This window comes from Chanodichthys erythropterus, chromosome 10, assembly GCF_024489055.1.
Source record: "Chanodichthys erythropterus isolate Z2021 chromosome 10, ASM2448905v1, whole genome shotgun sequence".
Taxonomy (NCBI): Eukaryota; Metazoa; Chordata; class Actinopteri; order Cypriniformes; family Xenocyprididae; genus Chanodichthys; species Chanodichthys erythropterus.
In genome coordinates this window covers 16,951,366-16,972,385 of record NC_090230.1, presented here as the reverse complement: position 1 = coordinate 16,972,385, position 21,020 = coordinate 16,951,366, and the positions used below count along the sequence as shown (strand labels likewise).

Sequence of the window (21,020 nt, the reverse complement as noted above, 5' to 3'; positions counted from 1 at the left end):
GAATCAGACATAGGCACACACAGACATCAAGAATCAGCCTGTGAATCTCAACAATGGTGACAAGCAACATGTTCTGATAAACTGATCAACTCTGAACATTAGAAAACAAGCTACTAAAAAGTCACAGAAAAACAGCAAAATTTAAATAGTGAGAATAAAGAAAATTACTAAGACAATTCAGCTCATAATTTATTCATGCAGCAATGCATGATGGGAGGCATGGATGAATTTTGATTGGTTGCAAGTTAACTTGCTTAGTACATTGAACTTAAATATACTAGTTGTAATAACTACAAAATAATTAATATTACAAAACATTTTAAGTTAAATGAACTCGAATTATTAAGTTCACATTACTTAATCATTACTTAATTTTTTTAGGGCAACCAGTTTCCTCAAATTTTTTAAGTAAATTCAACTTATCCGGGCTAACAGTGTATGTATTTATTGACATGGTTTTAAAGCTATTGTTATCCAATTTGTTGGCCTTAAAACGTCTTAAAATGCATATATGTACACCAAGGAAATCAAAATTTTCTCGGGGGAGCATGCCCCCCAACCCCCCTAGCATAATACATTTTGTAACCTCAATTATGAAACCCTGTACGGCCCTGCTTCTTTTCTATTGAACGAAATCAAAGGTAAACGTTTATTCCTTTGTGCGCGCTTTGGTACTAAACATTGTATGCACTGTGAAAATAAATGGGAGCAAAAATGCGATTGACTGTAAAGGTTTGTGTCTCGTTGTTCTATTAAAAAAAAAATTAAAAAAATCAATAACTACCGATTGATTGGCATTTTATCTATCTATCTATCTATCTATAAATTGCATTAAAAAATTTGGAGGGAGGACCCACCCACATTGTTTTTGCTTCCGACGCCCATGGCTCGCCTCTTATTTAACACAGACATGCGAATTTCTTATCGAATGGAGATGTTTCTTTCTTTTAGGTAGCCTACAATTATTCGAGGTGTTCATTTTTGAGACGCGCACCCTGTTACAAAAGTACAAAGTTTTGTTGTTTTTGTGAGCGTAAACGAATAAAAGTAGACCATTTGTAGGCAGGGCTGGACTGGGACAAAAAAATGGCCCTGGCATTTTTGCTCAGACCGGCCCACCACAATCGGTCGGACACCACCCAAAAGAGTATTACAATTATTTGGTAGAGTTATTAAAAGTACACTTAGTAAGAGTAGGATTTCTAGATGGACAATGTGCTCCATGATATAAAAGCTAACCCTTAGAACGTGGATGTAGAATACTGATAATTCTATAAAGAAATAAAAAAAAAAAAATTTCAATGAAACAGACAGCAGAAAAACTATAATTTACAATTACAAATATATTTTGTTTTAAAGAGCACAAACCCCTGTTTAAGAATCAAACATTTACCTCTCATTGTTTAGATACTCCCCATTAAAAACAATGAAAAAGAAAACTATACTACCAAATTACTCACAAAAAACGTCCTAATAAAATGATAAGAATGCTATTCACTTGCCATAAACAACCAAGTGTTCACACCAGAGTAATAGGGTACAAGAGCTACAAAACATAACTTTTTATATCCGAAAAGTGAGATCTAGTAGACCATCATCACGACTAACAGCTATAAATAGACACCTATAGTCTCGTTGTGAAATAAACACATCATCAGTAATATTACATTATAATAATAACCTGAATTTTTTTTTTTTTTTTGAAAAATCAGATTGCATCATTTCAGGTTTTTCTATGAGAAGGGCCGTTACTGCATGTGAACTCTGATAGCTACAAGGGCACTGCTAACTACAAAAAACAGTGCAAAACAACTTTTGCTGTGCTATTTGACTTTAGCTGACTGAGTGACCAGTGCAGTATAGGTGACAGTCTGACTTTATAATAACGACGATGATTATGTTGTCTTATAATATTCATTCATTTAAACATCATCGTCGTCGTCGTCGCATCATGAGTCCATCGCTGTTAATCATGTACACTCAAAAAAATGATTCTAGCTGCTTGTTCAGTTTATTTAAATAAAATAAGCTGAACCAACACAAATCTTTAGTTTTTTACTTAATTGGCATTCGCACTCAATTGTATTATGTTAAATGAAATTAAATTTGCAAAATGTTAGGTCAACCTAAACCATTTGTGTTGGGACTACATGAATCTGGGCAGTGGATTTCTAGTTCCCAGCATGCTTTGCATAGGGAAAGATTGGGACAGTAAATGTTGAACTTAAGTGCTGTTTAATGTGTTTTTTAGTAAAGGGAAATACCTTTTAAAGTTTGAAGTTCAGTTATATTTGACATTTAAAAGAGTTTATGTTATGTCGATTTTTTGAGGTTACCATTATGCTGAAGTGTAGACCTTGTGGTCAGGCTCTAGGTGGCTATGTAAAACAAATTTATATTGTTTTCAACGAGCATTAACTGTGCTTAAGCCAGTAATGAGAAGTTCTTTATCTGATCATTACTTGCATGCTATAAATGTTAAATGTTGAATTAAGTTAGACCAACAAGTAATTTTTTTGAGTGTAATAACCGCTTCTATTATACTCTCCTGCTTACTCTGTCCCTCATTGGCTTCACTGCTCTTCTGCCTTACAGGTCTCCTCCATGTTCTTCTATGTTCACCTGTTTTTGCACGTCAGGTATTGTAAGTTTGGAAACTGAAGCTATAGTAACCGCACTAAACATGCCTGTAATTTTTGCACGTTGAGGCATCAACTTCTACATTTTTTTTATTTTTTATTTTTTGCCCGCATTTGCCCGGTATGCCAGATTACCAGTCCAGGCCTGTTTGTAGGCTAGACGAAAGGCTTGTTTCTGTCATGATGAGGAAAAAATCCATCAGAACGCGCCGGCGAGTTCGTCGGCCAGAGGGATAAAAATAGGCAATTTAGATTCATATTTACATTTAAACATTAGGCTATAGAGCCTATATTATTTGTTAAATTTCATGTTGATTATGAAAAGTGAATAGCATGACGATGCGCAATGTCGGGAGACATGCAGCTGGTCAGACATGAGTTTGTCCACTTCATTAAGTTTTGTTTTATAGTAAGCCTTTCTTTAAAGTGAATTTCGTTTTGTAGAAATTGTATCTTAATTTCAATCACTGTTTCATCAACCAATTACTTAATAACTAGGAAGAAAACCAAAAACGTCGGGTGGCATTAAGTGCGTAACAAACGAACATGTTTCTGTGGCATTTGAATAAGGCTGAAGCAATATTCTGTTTTTAATGAATTTCTTAAATAAATAAATATAAATTCATTTGATGAATCCGAACGTATGTTTACATGAACGCTAAATAAAGTGATCGGGTTAATGTGTGAGCGCTTGTCACAAGTTTCAAATCAGTATTAATTTTTTTTTAATTTTTTAGATTTTATCGCAAGCTGACTTTTTTGTTATTTTTATTTATCCATATAGCTGCCTGTTCCCATGCCAGGTTATTTCCAAATTATTATTATTTTTTTAATCGGTTGGTGCTGTTGGTTCAGGTTGTAACTGCAGTTTTGTCTTGTTCTTATCTTGTAGATTTACTTGAATTGATATTGTCACGTAATATTATATTAAATAACGTAATTTGAACTTGCCATACCTTGACTTTTTGTGAATTGACGCCACTTAGGGACGGTCCATCATTTTTTCCCCACCCAAATTAAGCCAGTTGAAAAACATGGGATGCTGCGAATTATTCTGGCCCACCCACACTTTTAGAGGCCCACCCACCATCCACGTTCTGCCTCCGCCACTGCTCCCAACCCGGTTATTTTACCCACAGAGTGACATGTTTGTTTGTTTGTTTGTTTTTTCTTGCGCGGGTGCCCCGTGCCACCCTGGGCCGTTGCCCATGTCGTCCAGGCCTAAATCCGTCACTGACTGGTTTTAAGGAAAAAGTTAGGCTACTAAGCATAGCACATTTGGCCGCGTCCACAGTTTCTAGAGCATCCATATTTCAACCCAGTGCCACGACAACACCGGCCCTCGCGGCCAAATAAACAGACCTGCCCACCGGGAATTCTCCCGGTGCTCCCGATTAGCCAATCCGGGCCTGGTTTCACTCATGTGACAGATTCATTCACAACATAATCATACTTTTGTAATTTGATTCAAGAAGAACATGATCCAGTGAAAAACATTAAGCTACAGAGTTCAGAGGTGAACATGCCAATTATTTTGGATTCTTTGTTTCCTGAATGTGTTGCATAAATATGACTCAAGAAGATTGTTTTCTCTAAACCCAGCTAACAAAAAGGAGTTGTCAGAACGTTTCGTTAACATTCTGTTTAAGTTATGAAAACGTTATTTCGGAATGTTTTTTAAACGTTCAAAACGTCCAGTTTTTTTTAATGTATCAAGAATGTTTTTTCTTGGTTTATGTTAACGTTAGAGGAACATTCCATTCTATCATTTTGGAAATGTTATAAAAACGTTATTTTGTAATATTTTCGGAACGTTCAAATGATCTGTTTTTATGTATTAAGAACGTTTTTTCTTGGTTTATGTGAACGTTAGAGGAACATTCCATTCTATCATTTTGGAAATGTTATGAAAACGTTATTTTCTGAACGTTCAAAACACCCTGCCCCGCTAGAAATTTTACGTTCCCAGAACATTCTCAAAACGTACCCACTGGTGTTAAGAACGTTCAGAGACGGTCACGATGTGGAGTTCTTTTAAGGTTTGGGGAACGTTATTTGGCGGACCTTCACAGAACATTTAGGGAACCATATTTTATTTTTTTAGGAAACATTAATAAAAGTAAATTAATAAAAGTATCTGCTCAAACAAAAACTAATTTTTCTTATATGTCTTACAAAAGACAAAACAGCACATGCATGAGCTAATGTAACTGCTGTATCACTGCATCAGCAGCTACACAGTTTCTGTCCTTAAATAAAGCAACATGCAGCAGACCATAAGTGTTTCTGGATCATCACTGACTGAAGCACAGGCTCTACTCTCCAGCACAATGGTAACCTCACAAAACTCAGATAACAGAAACAACATTAAACACTAACATATCTCTCTAGATCTTTGCATCTTCACTTATTACAAACCACTCTGACTTTGTTTCTTTCATACAAATCTTTTAATGAGGTGTTGATGTTTTATCAAATTTATAAATGTCACCGTTATGGAGGTAAGCGCTTGTTTTAGTTGGGCTCCTGACCCTTAAAGTCTTGACTGTGTTTTTGCCAATTGTTGCAAATGTGTTTTTAAAGCATTCATTGCAAAATAAATTGTGAGAGAAATCCTATCAAGTGGGTTTGATTGCTCATTGCTGATGATTTTCTCATCATGCAGTGGCCTTAATCTGAATATTTTGTTTTCTCTCATGTTGTAGTCATATGATAATGTATAAAATCCTGTTTGACATTAATCATGTTTAGAAAAAAATTGGGCAGAAATTATCCAGATGGCGTCCTGTATATTCACACAGACATCAAGATTCTGCATATGATCCTCAACAATGGTGACAAAATTTTCAGATATACAGATTAACTCTGAACGTCACAAAACAAGCTACTAAAGTCACAAAAAGGATTTTTGTTTAGTGTCACCATCGTTGAGGATCATACGCTGATTCATGTTAAAGTTAGAAAAAAGAAGAAAAAAAAAAAACATCCTGCACAAAACTCTATATGGTATAAAAAATTAAATATAAAAAATGCATTAATAAAGCTAGCGGTTAACACCGTCACAGTTTGAGACATTGGTGACGATCAGTGAATCAGGACACCACATGATGACTGAATCACCAGCACTTACCAACCCAATACATCTGATAAGAAATTCTCTTGCACTTATTGTTATAACTACACTCTTTAAAAAAAAAGGTGCCAGGAAGAACCAATAAGGGGGTTTCACAGCGATGCCATAGAAGAACCTTTTTGGTTTCCTAAAGAACCATTTTGTGAAAGGTTCCTTAAAGAACCATTTGATTCTTGGTGCCATAAAGAACCTTTTCTGGTACTACAAAGAACTCTTTTTAAAGGTTCTACAAAGAACCACTGATGAAAAGGTTCTTTATGGCCCCTTTGCTTCCAGATCAATATCCTCACATTTATCATACTATACATTTTCTTTAATAGTTCATATAAAAGAAGAAAATCCAAAAGTAACAACACTTGACAAAAAAACAGTATATGATTAAAATATTTATTGCATTTACATTATACATCATTGCAGTATACATCATACCTTGATACGGTGTGTGTGTGTTTAATAGTGGTGTGCACAAGTACTGGAGTATTAAGACTTGACACTGTCTGAGACTTGATCACTGCAAACATCTTTTTAATGGATGATCGTCAATGTCAAGTCTGAGTACTCAATGGTCACAGTGAATTTAAAAAATATATATAAACTATAGTGTGTAATACAGTGAACACAACGTGTTAATGTCAGTACCCCCTCACCCACTACTATCTTGTGGAAACCACCACTGGTGGTTTAAACAGTTCCCGCTTTCACAGTCCTTCTGATGAATGGTTGGGACCGGGTAGGATCCTGAAAAAAAAAGAAAATTTAATTTGTTTCTCAATTTTCATAATTTTAGCACAAGTATAATGATGCAACATGACAAAAAAAAACAAAAAAAAAAAAAAAAAACTGAACAGCAGTAAGAAGAGAAACAAAAGTCAAAGTGCAGTCTTGCAAATTCATCTATCCATTCACTCTCCAAACCACTTTTTGTCACGGAGTTGCAATCAACCCATCGTCACCAGATCAGCATGCTCCGCCCACTTGTTCACTCTCCCCGGAATTCTGATTCACCACACCTGCACCTCCTCATCAGTGCACACCATACATACCCTCACAACCTGCACTCCTTTGTCTGGTCTCGTCTTTACATACACTAACAGATTCCTTCATGACACTCACCTGTGTACTTACCTGCCATTGTGGATTCCCTTCCTTTGTCTTCTGTCGTCTACTTCCCGGTTCCCGGTCTTCACCGTCACTCATGCAAAGAGACATTATCATTACCAGTCAGCTGAGTCATCTATACATCTCTGAAATGTTATACTCACCAGTGTGCATTCCCGTCCAGTTAGTCCCATTCATTCAGTGGCGTAACTTTGTTTTAAAAAGTGGGTGGGACAAGAATGTGTATGTGCCATTAGTTCTGAGAGTATGTATATTAGTTAATAAATACGAGGATCCGCAATTGCTACCTAGATTGTCCTGATAACTCATTTAGAGCCCAATTTCTGAGTTAGATTTACGTTATTGATTACAGCAGCACTGTGATTCTACAGCACAAGATCAGCTTTTTTTTCCCCCTCAGATTATATTGATAAAGCTGATCTTCTGCTGTAGAATCACAGTGCTGCTGTAATCAATAATGTAAATCTAATTCAGAGATTGGGCTCTAAATGAGTTCAGGTCAAATTACAATTATGTGAAAACATAACCAACACCACCTGATCATCTTTTCTCTTTGCTTGTCTGGCTGTTACATCTCAGTTAACAGCCCAAACAAAGTGCTTCAGGTTGCAGTGCATGATGGGAGCCACCAATCAAAACTCATCCATGGCTCCCATCATGCATTGCTGCATGAATAAATTATGCAGCTGAATTGTCCTGTAATTTTTGTAGATTGTTCATGTTTGCTTTTATTTTTCTGTTGTTTTGTTGTGACAGTAGCTTGTTTTGTGATGTTCAGAGTTGATCTGTTTGTCAGTATTTTGTATTTATTTATTGTCACCGTTCTTGAGAATCATATGCCGATTCTTGATGTCTGTGTCTATTATTCTTAAAAACAATAACGTCAAACTGCTGTTAGACCTCAAGCTGCAAGAAACATTCCATAAAACATTAATTAACACATTTTTTCTCTCTTTCCTTCAATGAGTCTGCTTATTAACATCAGGTGTTATCACTAATTGTCAATCATCAATCAATTATCTCATTAACTTTAACACTGCTTCAGTGTTACTTTTTAACACCCGGCAAGATGGACTCATATGGAATGTTTAAAAATGTGTTTAAAATGAAATGTTATAAAATGTGAAAATGAAAATGATTTAATAAATTCTGGTTTTAATGCAGCATGTATGTGTGTAAAATATATATATATCTCATTATAGTCAACGATTGTATGCTGTCAAGGCCAATTTTGTACCCTTTTTGATGGGTCAATTTTTGTACTGTTAAATAAAGGTACAAAATTGTCACCAAAGGTACAAAACTGGTCTCTTAAGGTACAAATCACAAGCGTACAAATTTGTACCTTTGTACCATTGTACCCCTAAAGGTACAATTATGTACTTTTTTGTTCTGAGAGTGTACCTGTAAATTTACATTTATTTTTAACAGTGTACCTGTCAGAATGGATAAATTAACAGCTGTCAGTGTCATGGATGAATTGCAGCGCGAATTCTGACTGAACGGATATAGACCGGAAAATAAAGGTAGTTAATTTGTGTTTGATATTTTACAATTATCGGTTTTAGAATTCCATTTTCACTCTAAAAACTGCTGGGTTAAATATGGACAAAACCAGGGATTGGGTTGTTTTCACCCAGCCATTTTTTTCAACCAATTTTGGATTTATTTTTTTAGCCAGCAATATAGTGATATAGTAAAAGGCGTGTTTTTGCTCACCCTCAAATAGGGGCAAATTTGTGGGGTATTTTAAGCTGAAACTTGACCAGACCAGAGACTTATATTACATCATGTGAAAGAGGGCATAATAGGTGCCTTTTAAACCAACCTGCTGGGTTTGTCCATATTTTACCCAGCTTGGGTTTTTTTAACCCAGCATTTTTTAGAGTGTTGTTAATGAATTAGAGCGACCTAGGGGAGAGAGGGCACGTGCAAGAGAGAGTAGCTACAGTGAAGCTTTTATAAGCAAAACAACAACATGGCGGTCTCTTTTAAATTAACCGGGCAAAGGTTGAAAATCAGCTGCTGAATGTATGTGTGTGCGCGCGCAATTTCTTTCTAGAAAAACAGATAACGTTAGACATACAAAATTCCCTCCTTAATAAAAAATCTGCAAAGTTTTAGTGCGAGTGCATACAAGAACATCTGCTTCAATACAACACAAAACTTTCCTTTTAGTGAGCAAACGTGCCGCCCTTGCCTTGTGTTGGCTTGGAATTCCAATGGGAATCGGATATGCGTGTTTAGACGTAGGTCGCATGTCCAGAGAACCACATTTGGTAGTGGCTCAGATCGGATGCGAAAAAACGGATCTCGTGTGGATTTTTGTGTTTACACGTGTGCAATTAATTCCGATCTGTGTCAGATGTTAGCAAAAGATATGATTTTTTTTTTTTGTGCTAGTGTAAAAGCAGCCCTACTTTCTGAACCCTGGACTTTCCACCTCTGTTGAAAAGTTCAAAAGTGTTGTAAATTTTCTTCAGTCTCACTCATGTGACAGATTCATTCACAACATAATCATACTTTATAATTTGATTCAAGAAGAACATGATCCAGTGAAAAACATTAACAGGATTAAAGGTGCTAAAGAGGATGTTTTGTTTTCTACATTTTTGCAATATTACTTGAAACTGTCTTTACTAACTGATAAAAGACTATTTATTAGGTGCACTGAAAGTAATAATATTAATATACATCATCTGTGCACGAGGTAGGGCCTTAATAACATCAGCCAATCGTTTACACGATCATCGCGTAAACGATTGGCCCTCTGGCTTGTCAATCACTGCCATGACGTTCTTTGTGAGAGACGTGCGCGGCTGCGCGCTCCAGTAACTTTCCACACTCCACAGGCTCCGCATTCAATGTTTTTGTCAGGAGACAGGAGTAACAACTGCAGATTATGAGTTACCTGCGGTGAGTCCGACATAATGAATCCAAAAAACACGACACAGCGAATGCCGGTGGTAAACACTCGTGTTCCAATACTCATGCACGAGTTTTGGGAGGCATTCCTTTGAAATGAGCTGTGAAGGAGGGGGGTTGTTCTTACCCATGCGCTCATTTCAAAAACTCAGTAACAGTCTTTGGATTCTCAGTCGACGAAAAAATCCTCTCTATCACCTTTAAGCTACAGAATTCAGAAGTGAACGTGCCAATTATTTTGGATTCTTTGTTTTCTGTTCATGTGTTGCATAAATATGGCTCAAGAAGATTGACTTCTCTAAAGTAACTGTGCCCGGTTGCATAAAGCACCTTAAGTGTAATTTTCCCTTAAGATCGCCCTTATGTTTCCCTTAAACTTAAGGGTGTTGCAGAAAATAACCGTTAAGTGTTACTTAAGGGTTTCTTTAGGCGAAACGTCATAAACCCTTAAGAATTTCCCTTAAGTATATATTTTTCACTTAAGTAATGCGTAAGTGTTGCATAAAGCCCCTTAACCTTCATTTCCCTAAGTATATCGTAAGGTTCGTAAAACTTCACCTTAAGTGTTACACAGAGTGAGCAGGTTCAATCCAAGTCGTATAACGTGCCACGATCGGCCGCTTTATATGATAGACAAATTGTACTTTAGCGGTTTATTCACATAAACATTGATGAAATATAACATCTTATAACATATCTTATATGGTAAACGGAAGCGCAAACGTGCGTGCATCACACGCAAAAACAACCCTCATTGGTTCTTGCGCGCACATTTGAGCTTCCGACACAGCCGTAATCATATGGATGTCTTTCAATAAATGGACATAAATGATGAGAGAATATTAAAAATATCTTTATTTGTTGTCCAAAGATGAATGAAAGTCTTATGGGTTTGGAACGACATGAGGGCGTCAGGGTGAGTGAATGACAGCAGAAATCTCAATTTTGAGTAAACAATCAATTTGAGTTTCTCGTCTCTTTCATATTTGGTTTTCTTTTTTGTTTTCCTTATCCATATTATGTTGTTTTCTGTGAAAACTTACCACGATACGTATTAACAAATAACGTGTCCATGGCAACAGTAGAATTTTTTAACGGCAAAACCTGGGATGCTGTCGTTAAACACTTAACGGTTTCCCTTACCTAAGAGAACAGTTTAAGAGATTATATGCAACACCCTTAAGTCATTCCCTTAGTTAAGGGGAAATCACGCCTTAAGTGTCATACTTAAGGGAAAAACTTAAGGTGCTTTATGCAACCGGGCACTGGACTTTGGTGTGTCTAAATGGCAAATATGAATTTCTGCATCATTAACAGGAAATATTGCTTGTGCACAGAGTGGTCTGATGTAAGAGAAAAAATCTTTTTGACTTTAGTAAATTATCATCTTCTTGTTGATCTCCATCAGGCAAGAGTATCAGAGACAGACCAAAAAAAGATAACTGTGAACTGAGCTCAAAATAAGAGTTCCAGTAAAACTCTGCAGCTTCGTCTTTTGGTTGTTTTTTTTTAATTGTGCTCAAAGTCAAGGCAAGTAATCTCTTTGTTGTTATCTATTTGAAAGTCTTTTTCATTTAGATTTTATTGACTTGAACATAAATGTTATATTATATGCACTTCCCCAGCTAACAAAATGGAGTTTTCAGAATGTTTTGTTAACATTCTCTTTAAGTTATAAAAACGTTATTTTGGAATGTTTTTTAAACGTTCAAAACGTCCAGTTTTTTTAATGTATCAAGAATGTTTTTTCTTGGTTTATGTTAACATTAGAGGAACATTCCATTCTATCATTTTGGAAATGTTATAAAAACGTTATTTTGTTATATTTTCGGAACGTTCAAATGAACTGTTTTTTTATGTATTAAGAAAGTTTTTTCTTAGTTTATGTGAACGTTAGAGGAACATTCCATTCTATCATTTTGGAAATGTTATGAAAATGTTATTTTCTGAATGTTCAAAACACCCTGCCCCGCTAAAAATTTTACGTTCCCAGAACATTCTCAAAACGTCCCACCGGTGTTAAGGACGTTGTCTATGTTCCCAGAACGCAGAGGTGGGTAATCCAGGGGTCAAAGAGTAAAAGTCCTGCCATATTTTTATTCCACCCACTGAAGCATTAATGAGATAAATAAGTGATTAATTGAGTGATGATTGAGCATTATTGAAGACGCCTGATGATAACAAGCAGAATCACCAAAGGAGAAAATCACAATTTTTAAGTTACCATCATCGAGGTCAGGGTTTGTTTCAGATGAGCTCTTGACCCTTGCCTTTTTAATTTTAGATTTTGTTTGGGAAGTTTTAACTGCATTAAAACCAACCAGACAAGCAAAGATAAAAGATGATCAGGTGGCTATGTTTTTACAAAATCATTGTTTGATCTGAGTCACTGAACTCATTTAGAGCCCAATCTCTGAGTTAGATTAACATTATTGGTTACAGCAGATTTGTGATTCTACAGAAGATCAGCTTTTACAATACAGATTTTTTTTTTTTTTTTTAAAGTTGTCCTTATCACAACAATAAAAAAAATATTTTTAGACACACACAGACATCAAGAATCAGCATATGAATCTCAACAACGGTGACAAGCAACATATTCTGATCAACAGATCAACTCTGAACATTGGAAAAAAAGATACTAAAAAGTCACAGACAAACAGCAAATTTTTAATAGTGAGAATAAATGAAATTACTAAAACAATTCAGCTCATAATTTATTCATGCAGCAATGCATGATGGGAGGCATGGATGAATTTTGATTGGTGGCTCCCAGAATGCACTGCAACATGCTTTATGATGGCCACCACTGTTGAGATTCACAGGATGATTCTTGAGGTCTGTGTGTTTAAATGAGCTCTGTTTTTTTTAAATCAGAACTCTAAAAAAATTGTGTTGATAAAGCTGATCCTCTGCTGTAGAATCACAGTGCTGCTGTAATCAATAATGGAAATCTAACTCTGAGATTGGGCTCTAAATGAGTTCAGATCAAATAATTTTGAGAAAACATAACCAACATCACCTGATCATCTTTTAACTTTGCTTTTCTGGTTGGTTTTAATCGGGTGTGTCTCATACGTTCTGAAAAGTGAAGCCACGGGCTCTTTGATCGCCCCCTGGAGGCTGGATGCAGTACAGGTCATAAACCCCGCCCTCTCAATGCAGTCAAATGAGACTTCAGTGAAAACTTAAAAATAAATTCTGCTTCAAATAAAACTTTATGAAAAATGGTTTTGGTCATTTAAGGTAGTTGTTATCACACTGATATATATTCAATTGTTCGTTTTTGTGATGATTTAGATTTTAGCTAGCAATTTGATGCTATAAAAACGGGGCGTGTCGTCATGATTCGAACTTGATTGACAGCTCAACTTGTCTGAGGACTCGGAGCTTCGAGGGGAGATTGAAGATGTATTAACTAACTGTTAATTTTCGATTTCTTTGTTATTTAACACCAACAAAATGAGTTGTTCAGCAGTAAACTGTACTAACCGACCTACAGGATCTGACGGATCACTGAACCTTTTTCTGTAACATTAAATATGGGTGTTATAAGCTAATTAATAAATGTTATTAGTTAAGATAACACACCTAATGTTAACAATGTCGGGAAAAAGCAGGTGATCGTTATCTGGCAGTTACTTATTATTTTTATGGGTATAAAATAATAATTAGCAGGACAAAACTAATGATAGCCTACTCTAATTACAGCAATCGATCTCCTGTAACGTTAGTTGAACTTGATTTAAAATGGCAGGACCGTTTCTGACGATTTAGAGTTGTTTCTAGTGGCATATTATATTGATTTTATCTACTGAATTTGCTGTTTTAAAAGTATTATTGCTCTAGAAATAGAATAGCCTATTATTTTATAGGTAGAATTTTAAATTGTATATAATTTTTATAGTCTATTTAAAATACATGAATGATGACGCAGTCGTCTGGGCGGAAGTTTGATATCGCGACTCCGCCTCCGGCTCCACTGACGGTTCCTTCTGCGCATGCCCAGGCTCCAAACTTACGTATTGCGTAACATGTCAGCGCCCATTCGGTCGGCCATTTTGGCTTCAGTTCATTACAATGGAAGGAAGCGACGTCGCGTCGTCCATCTTTTTTTACAGTCTATGGTTTTAATGCAGTTAAAACTGCCCAAACAAAATTTAATATTAAAAAGTTAAGGGTCAAGAGCTCAACTAAAACAAACCCTGACCTCGATGATGGTAACTTAAAAATTGTGATTTTCTCCTTTGGTGATTCTGCTTGTTATCATCAGGTGTCTTCAATAATGCTCAATCATCACTCAATTAATCACTTATTTATCTCATTAATGCTTCAGTGGATGGAATAAAAATATGGCAGGACTTTTACTCTTTGACCCCTGGATTACCCACCTCTGCCTGTTAGCTGGGTCCCAAACTGTAGCTCTAGAGAGTGTTGACTAGTTGTTCATGTACTTCAGCATTTAATATGACAGTTACGTCTTTGTGTAATGTTTGTTTGTGCTTCTCAGATTGTCTTCGAGAGGATATCAAATATGAAAACACAGAACCAGCTACGAAAGCTTCATACAGTGATGGTGAAACAGTGAGACTGTACTGCATGACAGGCTTTACTGGCGTGTATAGATTAAAGTGTGAAGAGGGAACATGGGACACAATCGTTGAGCGAAAATGTGCAAGTGAGAAAATTGTCAATATGATCACCACATCATTTTATTGGTAATTAAATCATTGCCGTTTATGCAGAGTAAACCTTGTTTGATTTCTGCAGAGAAAAAATGCAGTCACCCAGGAGACGCACCGAATGGTGATTTTAAACTTACAGCAGGGTCAGAGTTTGTTTTTGGAACAACAGTGTTGTACACTTGCAAGAAAGGGTAAATGTGCTTTATGCATTTTATTCTAATGTATGAAATGTATACTATTCTTTTAACATTCTTTGTACTTGTAAAAAGTGTAAAAACACAGTGTTCACAGATTTGAAATGACAAGCAAAATCAATCATCGTACCTGCAGAGCTCAAGGATGGGATAATACTGTCCCTGTCTGTGAGGGTAAGCTTTCTTGAAAGTTGTTTTTTTTTCTTTTAATTATCTCCATCCTTCTGACAGTGACACATAAGCTACATTACTCAAGAGAAGAATAATTTTAGTGATTAGTTTGTTGGTTTCTTTTTTTCATATTTATTTATTTTTTGGCTAGCTGTGAAATGTCCAGCCATTCGCACAAATGCGTTTGTGACTGCATCAGCCAACACAGAAGAGGGAAGTTATGGTGATGTTATCCACTTTGAGTGTGTATCTGCTGACAAAAAGATAGACGGAAGTAGTGACATTAACTGCACAGAGACGGGCGAATGGAGTAACTCTGTTCCAACATGCAAAGGTTCATTCTATTGTTTTTTGTTCTTGTTGTTGTTGTTTTTCTGTATCTTTACCCAATGATCACAGTTCCCTTTCGATACTTCACTCGTACTGCGTATGAGGAAAAGTCTCCCTTTTTCCCCGTCACTGAAGCCTTTTTCAATAACGCAGTGTAACTGCATCGTCATTGGTTCACTCATGACAAGTTGTTGAACCAATGACGGCGCGGCATAGCTGCGCGACCTATGGCGAGAAAGCGCGCGAATTTTCCCGCCGAAAGGGGCGGGGTTTAGTGCTATATAAGCAGGTGTTTCGCCATAGGAAATCAGTCCTTCTCCTTCAGCAATGACTACACATCTCTTCGCTGATCTCCATGCTGAAGCCGAAGAAGCTCGCCGCCTTTGAAGAGGCCCCGCAGCAGACCCAGCTGAGCCGCTGGACTACGACAGCACCGGAGCCCTCGTGGACTACTGCCCCGAGCGCCGTCTTCTAGACGCCCGCCGCCTGCTTCTCGTTCCAGCCGCCGCCTCAGCCGTCTCCTGCCGCCATCCGGCGCCCCCTCTGAGAGCGTTTCCTTGCGGTTCTATAACCGCTCTATAAGAGCATTCCTAGCGGATTCGTCCGCTCTAAAAGAGCTTCCGCGGTCCTCGCCGCTCTAAAAGAGCCCCCCATTCGCCGTTTTCACGGCGCCGGCATTTTTAAATGCCACGTCACTCCTGTGACACCTGCAGAGCCCCTCTGCAGGACAATGATGGACACGACGAGTGCGTTGGATGCCTGGGTAAGCCCCATGCGGAAGCCGCGCTCACTGATGCCTCATGCCCGCACTGCGAGTGCATGAGCCTGGCCTCTCTGCGCTCGCGGGTTGCTTTCTTCACCGGAGGCAGTCCCGCCGCTCGCGCCCTCCCGTCCCCTTCCCGCCGCGAGCCTGCGAGGAAGAGACAGCGGGGTAGAGCGACCCAGCGCCCGGAGTCGAGCGAGCTCATGTCAGCCCAGCCCCCGCGTGCCTCGCCCTCTCCCGCCAGAGAACAGTCGCCCGTCAGATTCTCCCACCCTGAGCAGCGTCCCTCAGCATACGCAAGTGACCTCGTCTCATTCGGTGGATCGGATGAAGAGCCGCTAGATGAGTCTATGTCTCTCGCGGCTTCCGAAGCAGAAGGCTGGGCTGGCGAGTCGAACAACCCCGCCCTCCCGCCTCCGCTGGAGCCCATTGAACACGGCTCGGGCATGGACGCCGAACTTCTCCGCGTCCTCTATAAAGCTGTGGAGGAGCTAGACCTGGATTGGGCTCCGCCGGAAGAGCCGTCACGGAGCCGCCTGGATGAGTGGTTCCTGCCGGGAAGACGCCAGGCCCCTCGTCAACGTGCTGCCCCGTTCTTCCCCGAGGTACACGAGGAGCTGACCAAGTCATGGCGCGCTCCTTACTCTGCCCGCCTGCACACCACGCACCGTTCAGCCCTCACCACTGTAGACGGCGCTGAAGAAAAGGGCTACGAGCACCCGCCGCCCCTGGATGAAGCAGTGGCAGCTCACCTCTGTCCTCCCACGGCTGTGGGCTGGAAATCTAAGAGGGCCCTTCCTTCAAAGCCCTGCAGGACTACCTCCACCCTGGCTTCGCGAGCCTACGCCTCTGCAGGCCAAGCTGCCTCGGCGCTCCACACTATGGCAATCTTCCAAGTGTTTCAAGCCAAGCTTCTCCGCTTTATGGACGAGTCCGGCTTTGATGCACCTGCCTTCAGGGACCTCCGCAGCGCCACTGACCTAGCCCTGCGAGCCACGAAGGCCACAGCCCAGGCCATTGGAAGGTCCATGGCCAGCCTGGTGGTTTTAGAGCCTGTCTCGCCTTCTGGTCTCTTTGGGCCATCGGTAGACCCACACAGCGGATCCACCGCGGAGGTATCATGCAGAGGTATCGCGCAGAGGTGGAAATTCCAGGGCTCAGAAAGTAAAAGTCCTGCCATATTTTTATTCCACCCACTGAAGCATTGAGATAAATAAGTGATTAATTGAGTGATGATTGACCATTATTGAAGACACCTGATGATAACAAGCAGAATCACCAAAGGAGAAAATCACTATTTTTAAGTTACCATCATTGAGGTCAGGGTTTGTTTTAGTTGAGCTCTTGACCCTTGCCTTTTCGATATTAGATTTTGTTTGGGCAGTTTTAACTGCATTAAAACCAACCAGAAAAGCAATGATCAGGTGGTGTTGGACATGTTTTCACATAATTTGTTAAACATTATTTCTGGGAGCCACCAATCAAAATTCATCCATGGCTCCCATCATGCATTGTTGCATGAATAAATTATGAGCTAAATTGTCTTAGTAATTTCATTTATTCTCACTATTAAAATTTTGCTGTTTTTCTGTGACTTTTTAGTAGCTTGTTTTCTAATGATCAGAGTTGATCTGTTGATCAGAATATGTTGCTTGTCACCGTTGTTGAGATTCACAGGCTGATACTTGATGTCTGTGTGTGCCTAAAATATATATATATATTTTTTTTTTTGTGATAAGGACAACGTTTTAAAAAAAAAAAAAATTCTGTATTGTGTAAGCTGATCTTCTGTAGAATCACAGTGCTGCTGTAATCAATAATGTAAATCTAACTCAGAGATTGGGTAAACGAGTTCAGTGATTCAGATCAAATAATAATTTTGGGAAAACATAATCAACATCTGATAATCTTTTATCTTTGCTTGTCTGGTTGGTTTTAATGCAGTTAAAACTGCCCAAACAAAATCTAATATTAAAAGGTCAAGGGTCAAGAGCTCAACTAAAGATTTGGAGTACAGAAGATCAACCCAGAGGGAAAAACTATTTTTAGAGCTGGAGAAAGTGTGGAGATCACCTGCACTGAAAGATACTGGATCTTTCGTACAAAAGAAACCATCAGATCATTTACATGTCAAGAGAACGGGGAGTGGGATCATGAGCCTGTTTGTGAGAGTGAGATTGTAGAGAAACACTTCTGCATTAGGAGCTGAACTTACTGTGTTATTAAAATAATGTGAATCTTGTTTCAGTTATTAGATGTGAAGTTCCACGTGACCAGCATGTGGTTAACCCACACTCTTACTTCAGGGGAGATATGACATTGGGAATGAAAAAATCTTACTATTGCTTGGATGGGTATGAATATAACAGAGGAGTGGCCACATGTACACGAGACGGATGGACTCCAAAACCACTGTGTGCTGGTATGTGCTGATATTAAATATATTTTTTTGTGAAATAAAAAAAAGTTCAGTGCAAATTATTCATCATATAATATTAATTCTAATTGATATGATGGATATTTGTTTACAGAGAGAATGTGTGCAGCACCAATAATCCCAAATGCAGAGATTTTGGGAAGTCAGACACAAAAATGCTCCAAGAATTCAAGGATACGATATCAATGTCATCCTGGGTTTGAACCAGAGCAGCCTGTAGAAATCACCTGTAACTCCCGGACTGAATGGACAGGCATACGGCAATGCACTGGTATGTTAGTTATATGACAGAACTTTTTCAATATTCAATCAATATATATCTACACAATGACATCTCAAAAACATATCATTTTGAAGTCTTGAATCTGTTTATTCACAGCAAAACAAAAATTGTGCCCTGCTCTATCTGTGGAAAATGGGTTCATACACACCCTCTCCTCCAGTTTTTTGTAGTGAGTATACTGTGATCCCCCCTCCCCCCACCCTAGCCTCATACTCATCCGTCCCAGAACGAAACCCCATAAGCACCGCCACACTAATGCATATAGTAGGCTATACAACTGATCTAGGCTACATGTAATTGAGAGCATTCCAGAAGACTGCTTCTGTGTGTTTTATCAACATGTCAATTTATTATAAGCAATACAAGACTTTGCCAATGACAGTTACAGCTGGGGAGACTGGACTGATTTTCTACTGTTTAGTGTCAATCACCATCTCAGCCAGTTAAGATAGCCTTAGATGTTATGAATATGGTCCCTGGAGCATTATCAACTGGCAAGTTTCAATGCACATTTAAGAGTGCAAGTTGCAACTATTATTACAAAATGGTGGGTTAAAAACAACCCAAGTTGGGTTGAAAATGGACAAACCCAGCGGTTTTGGGTTAAATGTTTGCCCAACCTGCTGGGTAGTTTTATTTAACTCAACTATTGTGTAAAAATTACTGTATATCTTGCTTAAAATGAACCTAAAATATGTTGGAAATTAACATTTATTAATATTAAATGTAATAATTAAACAATAAACATTTATTAAATTATTTATTAATAAATGATCACCTTTTGATTATTATTGTTGCCTCTAGTAATTATGTGTCTGATTTTTAATTTCCAACCTATTTTGGGTTCATTTTAATCCAGCCATAGTCATTTTTATACAATAGTTGGGTTAAATAAAACTACCCAGGTTGGGCAAACATTTAACTCAATTGCTGGGTTTGTCCATTTTCAACCCAACTTGGGTTGTTTTTAACCCACACTGTAAAAAAAAATCCAGTAAAAAAGCGGTATTTTTCTGGCAGAAGGGGCGCCAGAAAATGTCAATTTAAAAACAGAAAAATACTGTCAGAAAAAAAGTATAGATAAACTAAAAAAAAATCCTGTGAAAAGACGGTAATTTTCTGGCAGGAGGGGTGCCAGAAAATAATGTAAAATAACCGTTATTTTAAAACATTTAATAAGACATTTATTTTCTGTTATTTTACGGTATTTTTCAGGCACCCCTGCTACCAGAAAATGACAATTTTTTGCGGGACTTTTTTATTTAAAAGAATTCATGCTGAAGTAATGCAGGATTTATAATGTTAGATTCAAATTACGGTCCATTTCATGATGCCCACAAAAAAATCAACAGACAATGATCATCACCTGAAGTTATTTTGTTTAGCTTTCTTTACTACTGAAAATGCATTTAACAAACACACTGTCACAGCAGTCAAAAAAATATTAAGAGTGAAGAGCCCAACTAATGGAACAACTATTCACCATTATGGTGACTTCAAATTAAACAGAGTTAAAATCTCTGCTAATTCTCAGTAACAACCTTTGTTGATGTCTAACATAAATCAAGTCAATCTGATTAGTAATAAGTGAAGCTGGGGATGCTGTTTGCAGTGGCGTAAATTAATATGATAGTTTTTTCCTTACATCTGCTATAATACAATATGCCATTAGTCCCAAGAGTATGTACATTAGTTAATAAATACGAGGATCCGCAATTCATATCATATCAGATAGACTCGTGGCAGCATTTTCATTTAGCATGCAAGAGGTTCTGGGCAGAGGTGGGTAATCCAGGGGTCAAAGAGTAAAAGTCCTGCCATATTTGTATTCCACCCACTGAAGCATTAATGAGATAAATAAGTGATTAATTGAGTGATGATTGAGCATTATTGAAGACACCTGATGATAACAAGCAGAATCACCAAAGGAGAAAATCACAATTTTTAAGTTACCATCATCGAGGTCAGGGTTTGTTTAAGTTGAGCTCTTGACCCTTGCCTTTTTAAAACTAGATTTTGTTTGGGTAGTTTTAACTGCATTAAAACCAACCAGCCAAGCAAAGTTAAAAAATGATCAGGTGTTGGTTATGTTTTCACATAATTATTTGATCTGAATCACTGAACTCATTTAGAGCCCAATCTCTGAGTTAGATTTACATTATTGACAGCAGCATTGTGATCATACAGCACAACGTCAGCTTTATCAACACAGATTTTTTTTTTTTTAAAAAGTCATCCTTATCACAAAAAAAATATATATATGTATATATATATTAGGTGATGGGAGGCAGGCTTTGCATGGTTTAACACCACAATATTTGTCAGAACTTTTAATTCTCTT

General features: G+C 37.9%; 1 protein-coding gene across 1 annotated transcript in view; it reads left to right on the top strand.

The window, feature by feature from the left end:
- Positions 1-21,020, top strand: part of LOC137027789 (complement factor H-like) — a 122,050-nt gene that overhangs the window by 82,394 nt on the left and 18,636 nt on the right. Inside the window, exons 5-7 of the mRNA XM_067396298.1 lie at positions 14,327-14,494; positions 14,587-14,692; positions 14,793-14,869. Coding sequence (XP_067252399.1) covers positions 14,327-14,494; positions 14,587-14,692; positions 14,793-14,869 — 351 coding nt within the window. The remainder of the gene's footprint in view (positions 1-14,326; positions 14,495-14,586; positions 14,693-14,792; positions 14,870-21,020) is intronic.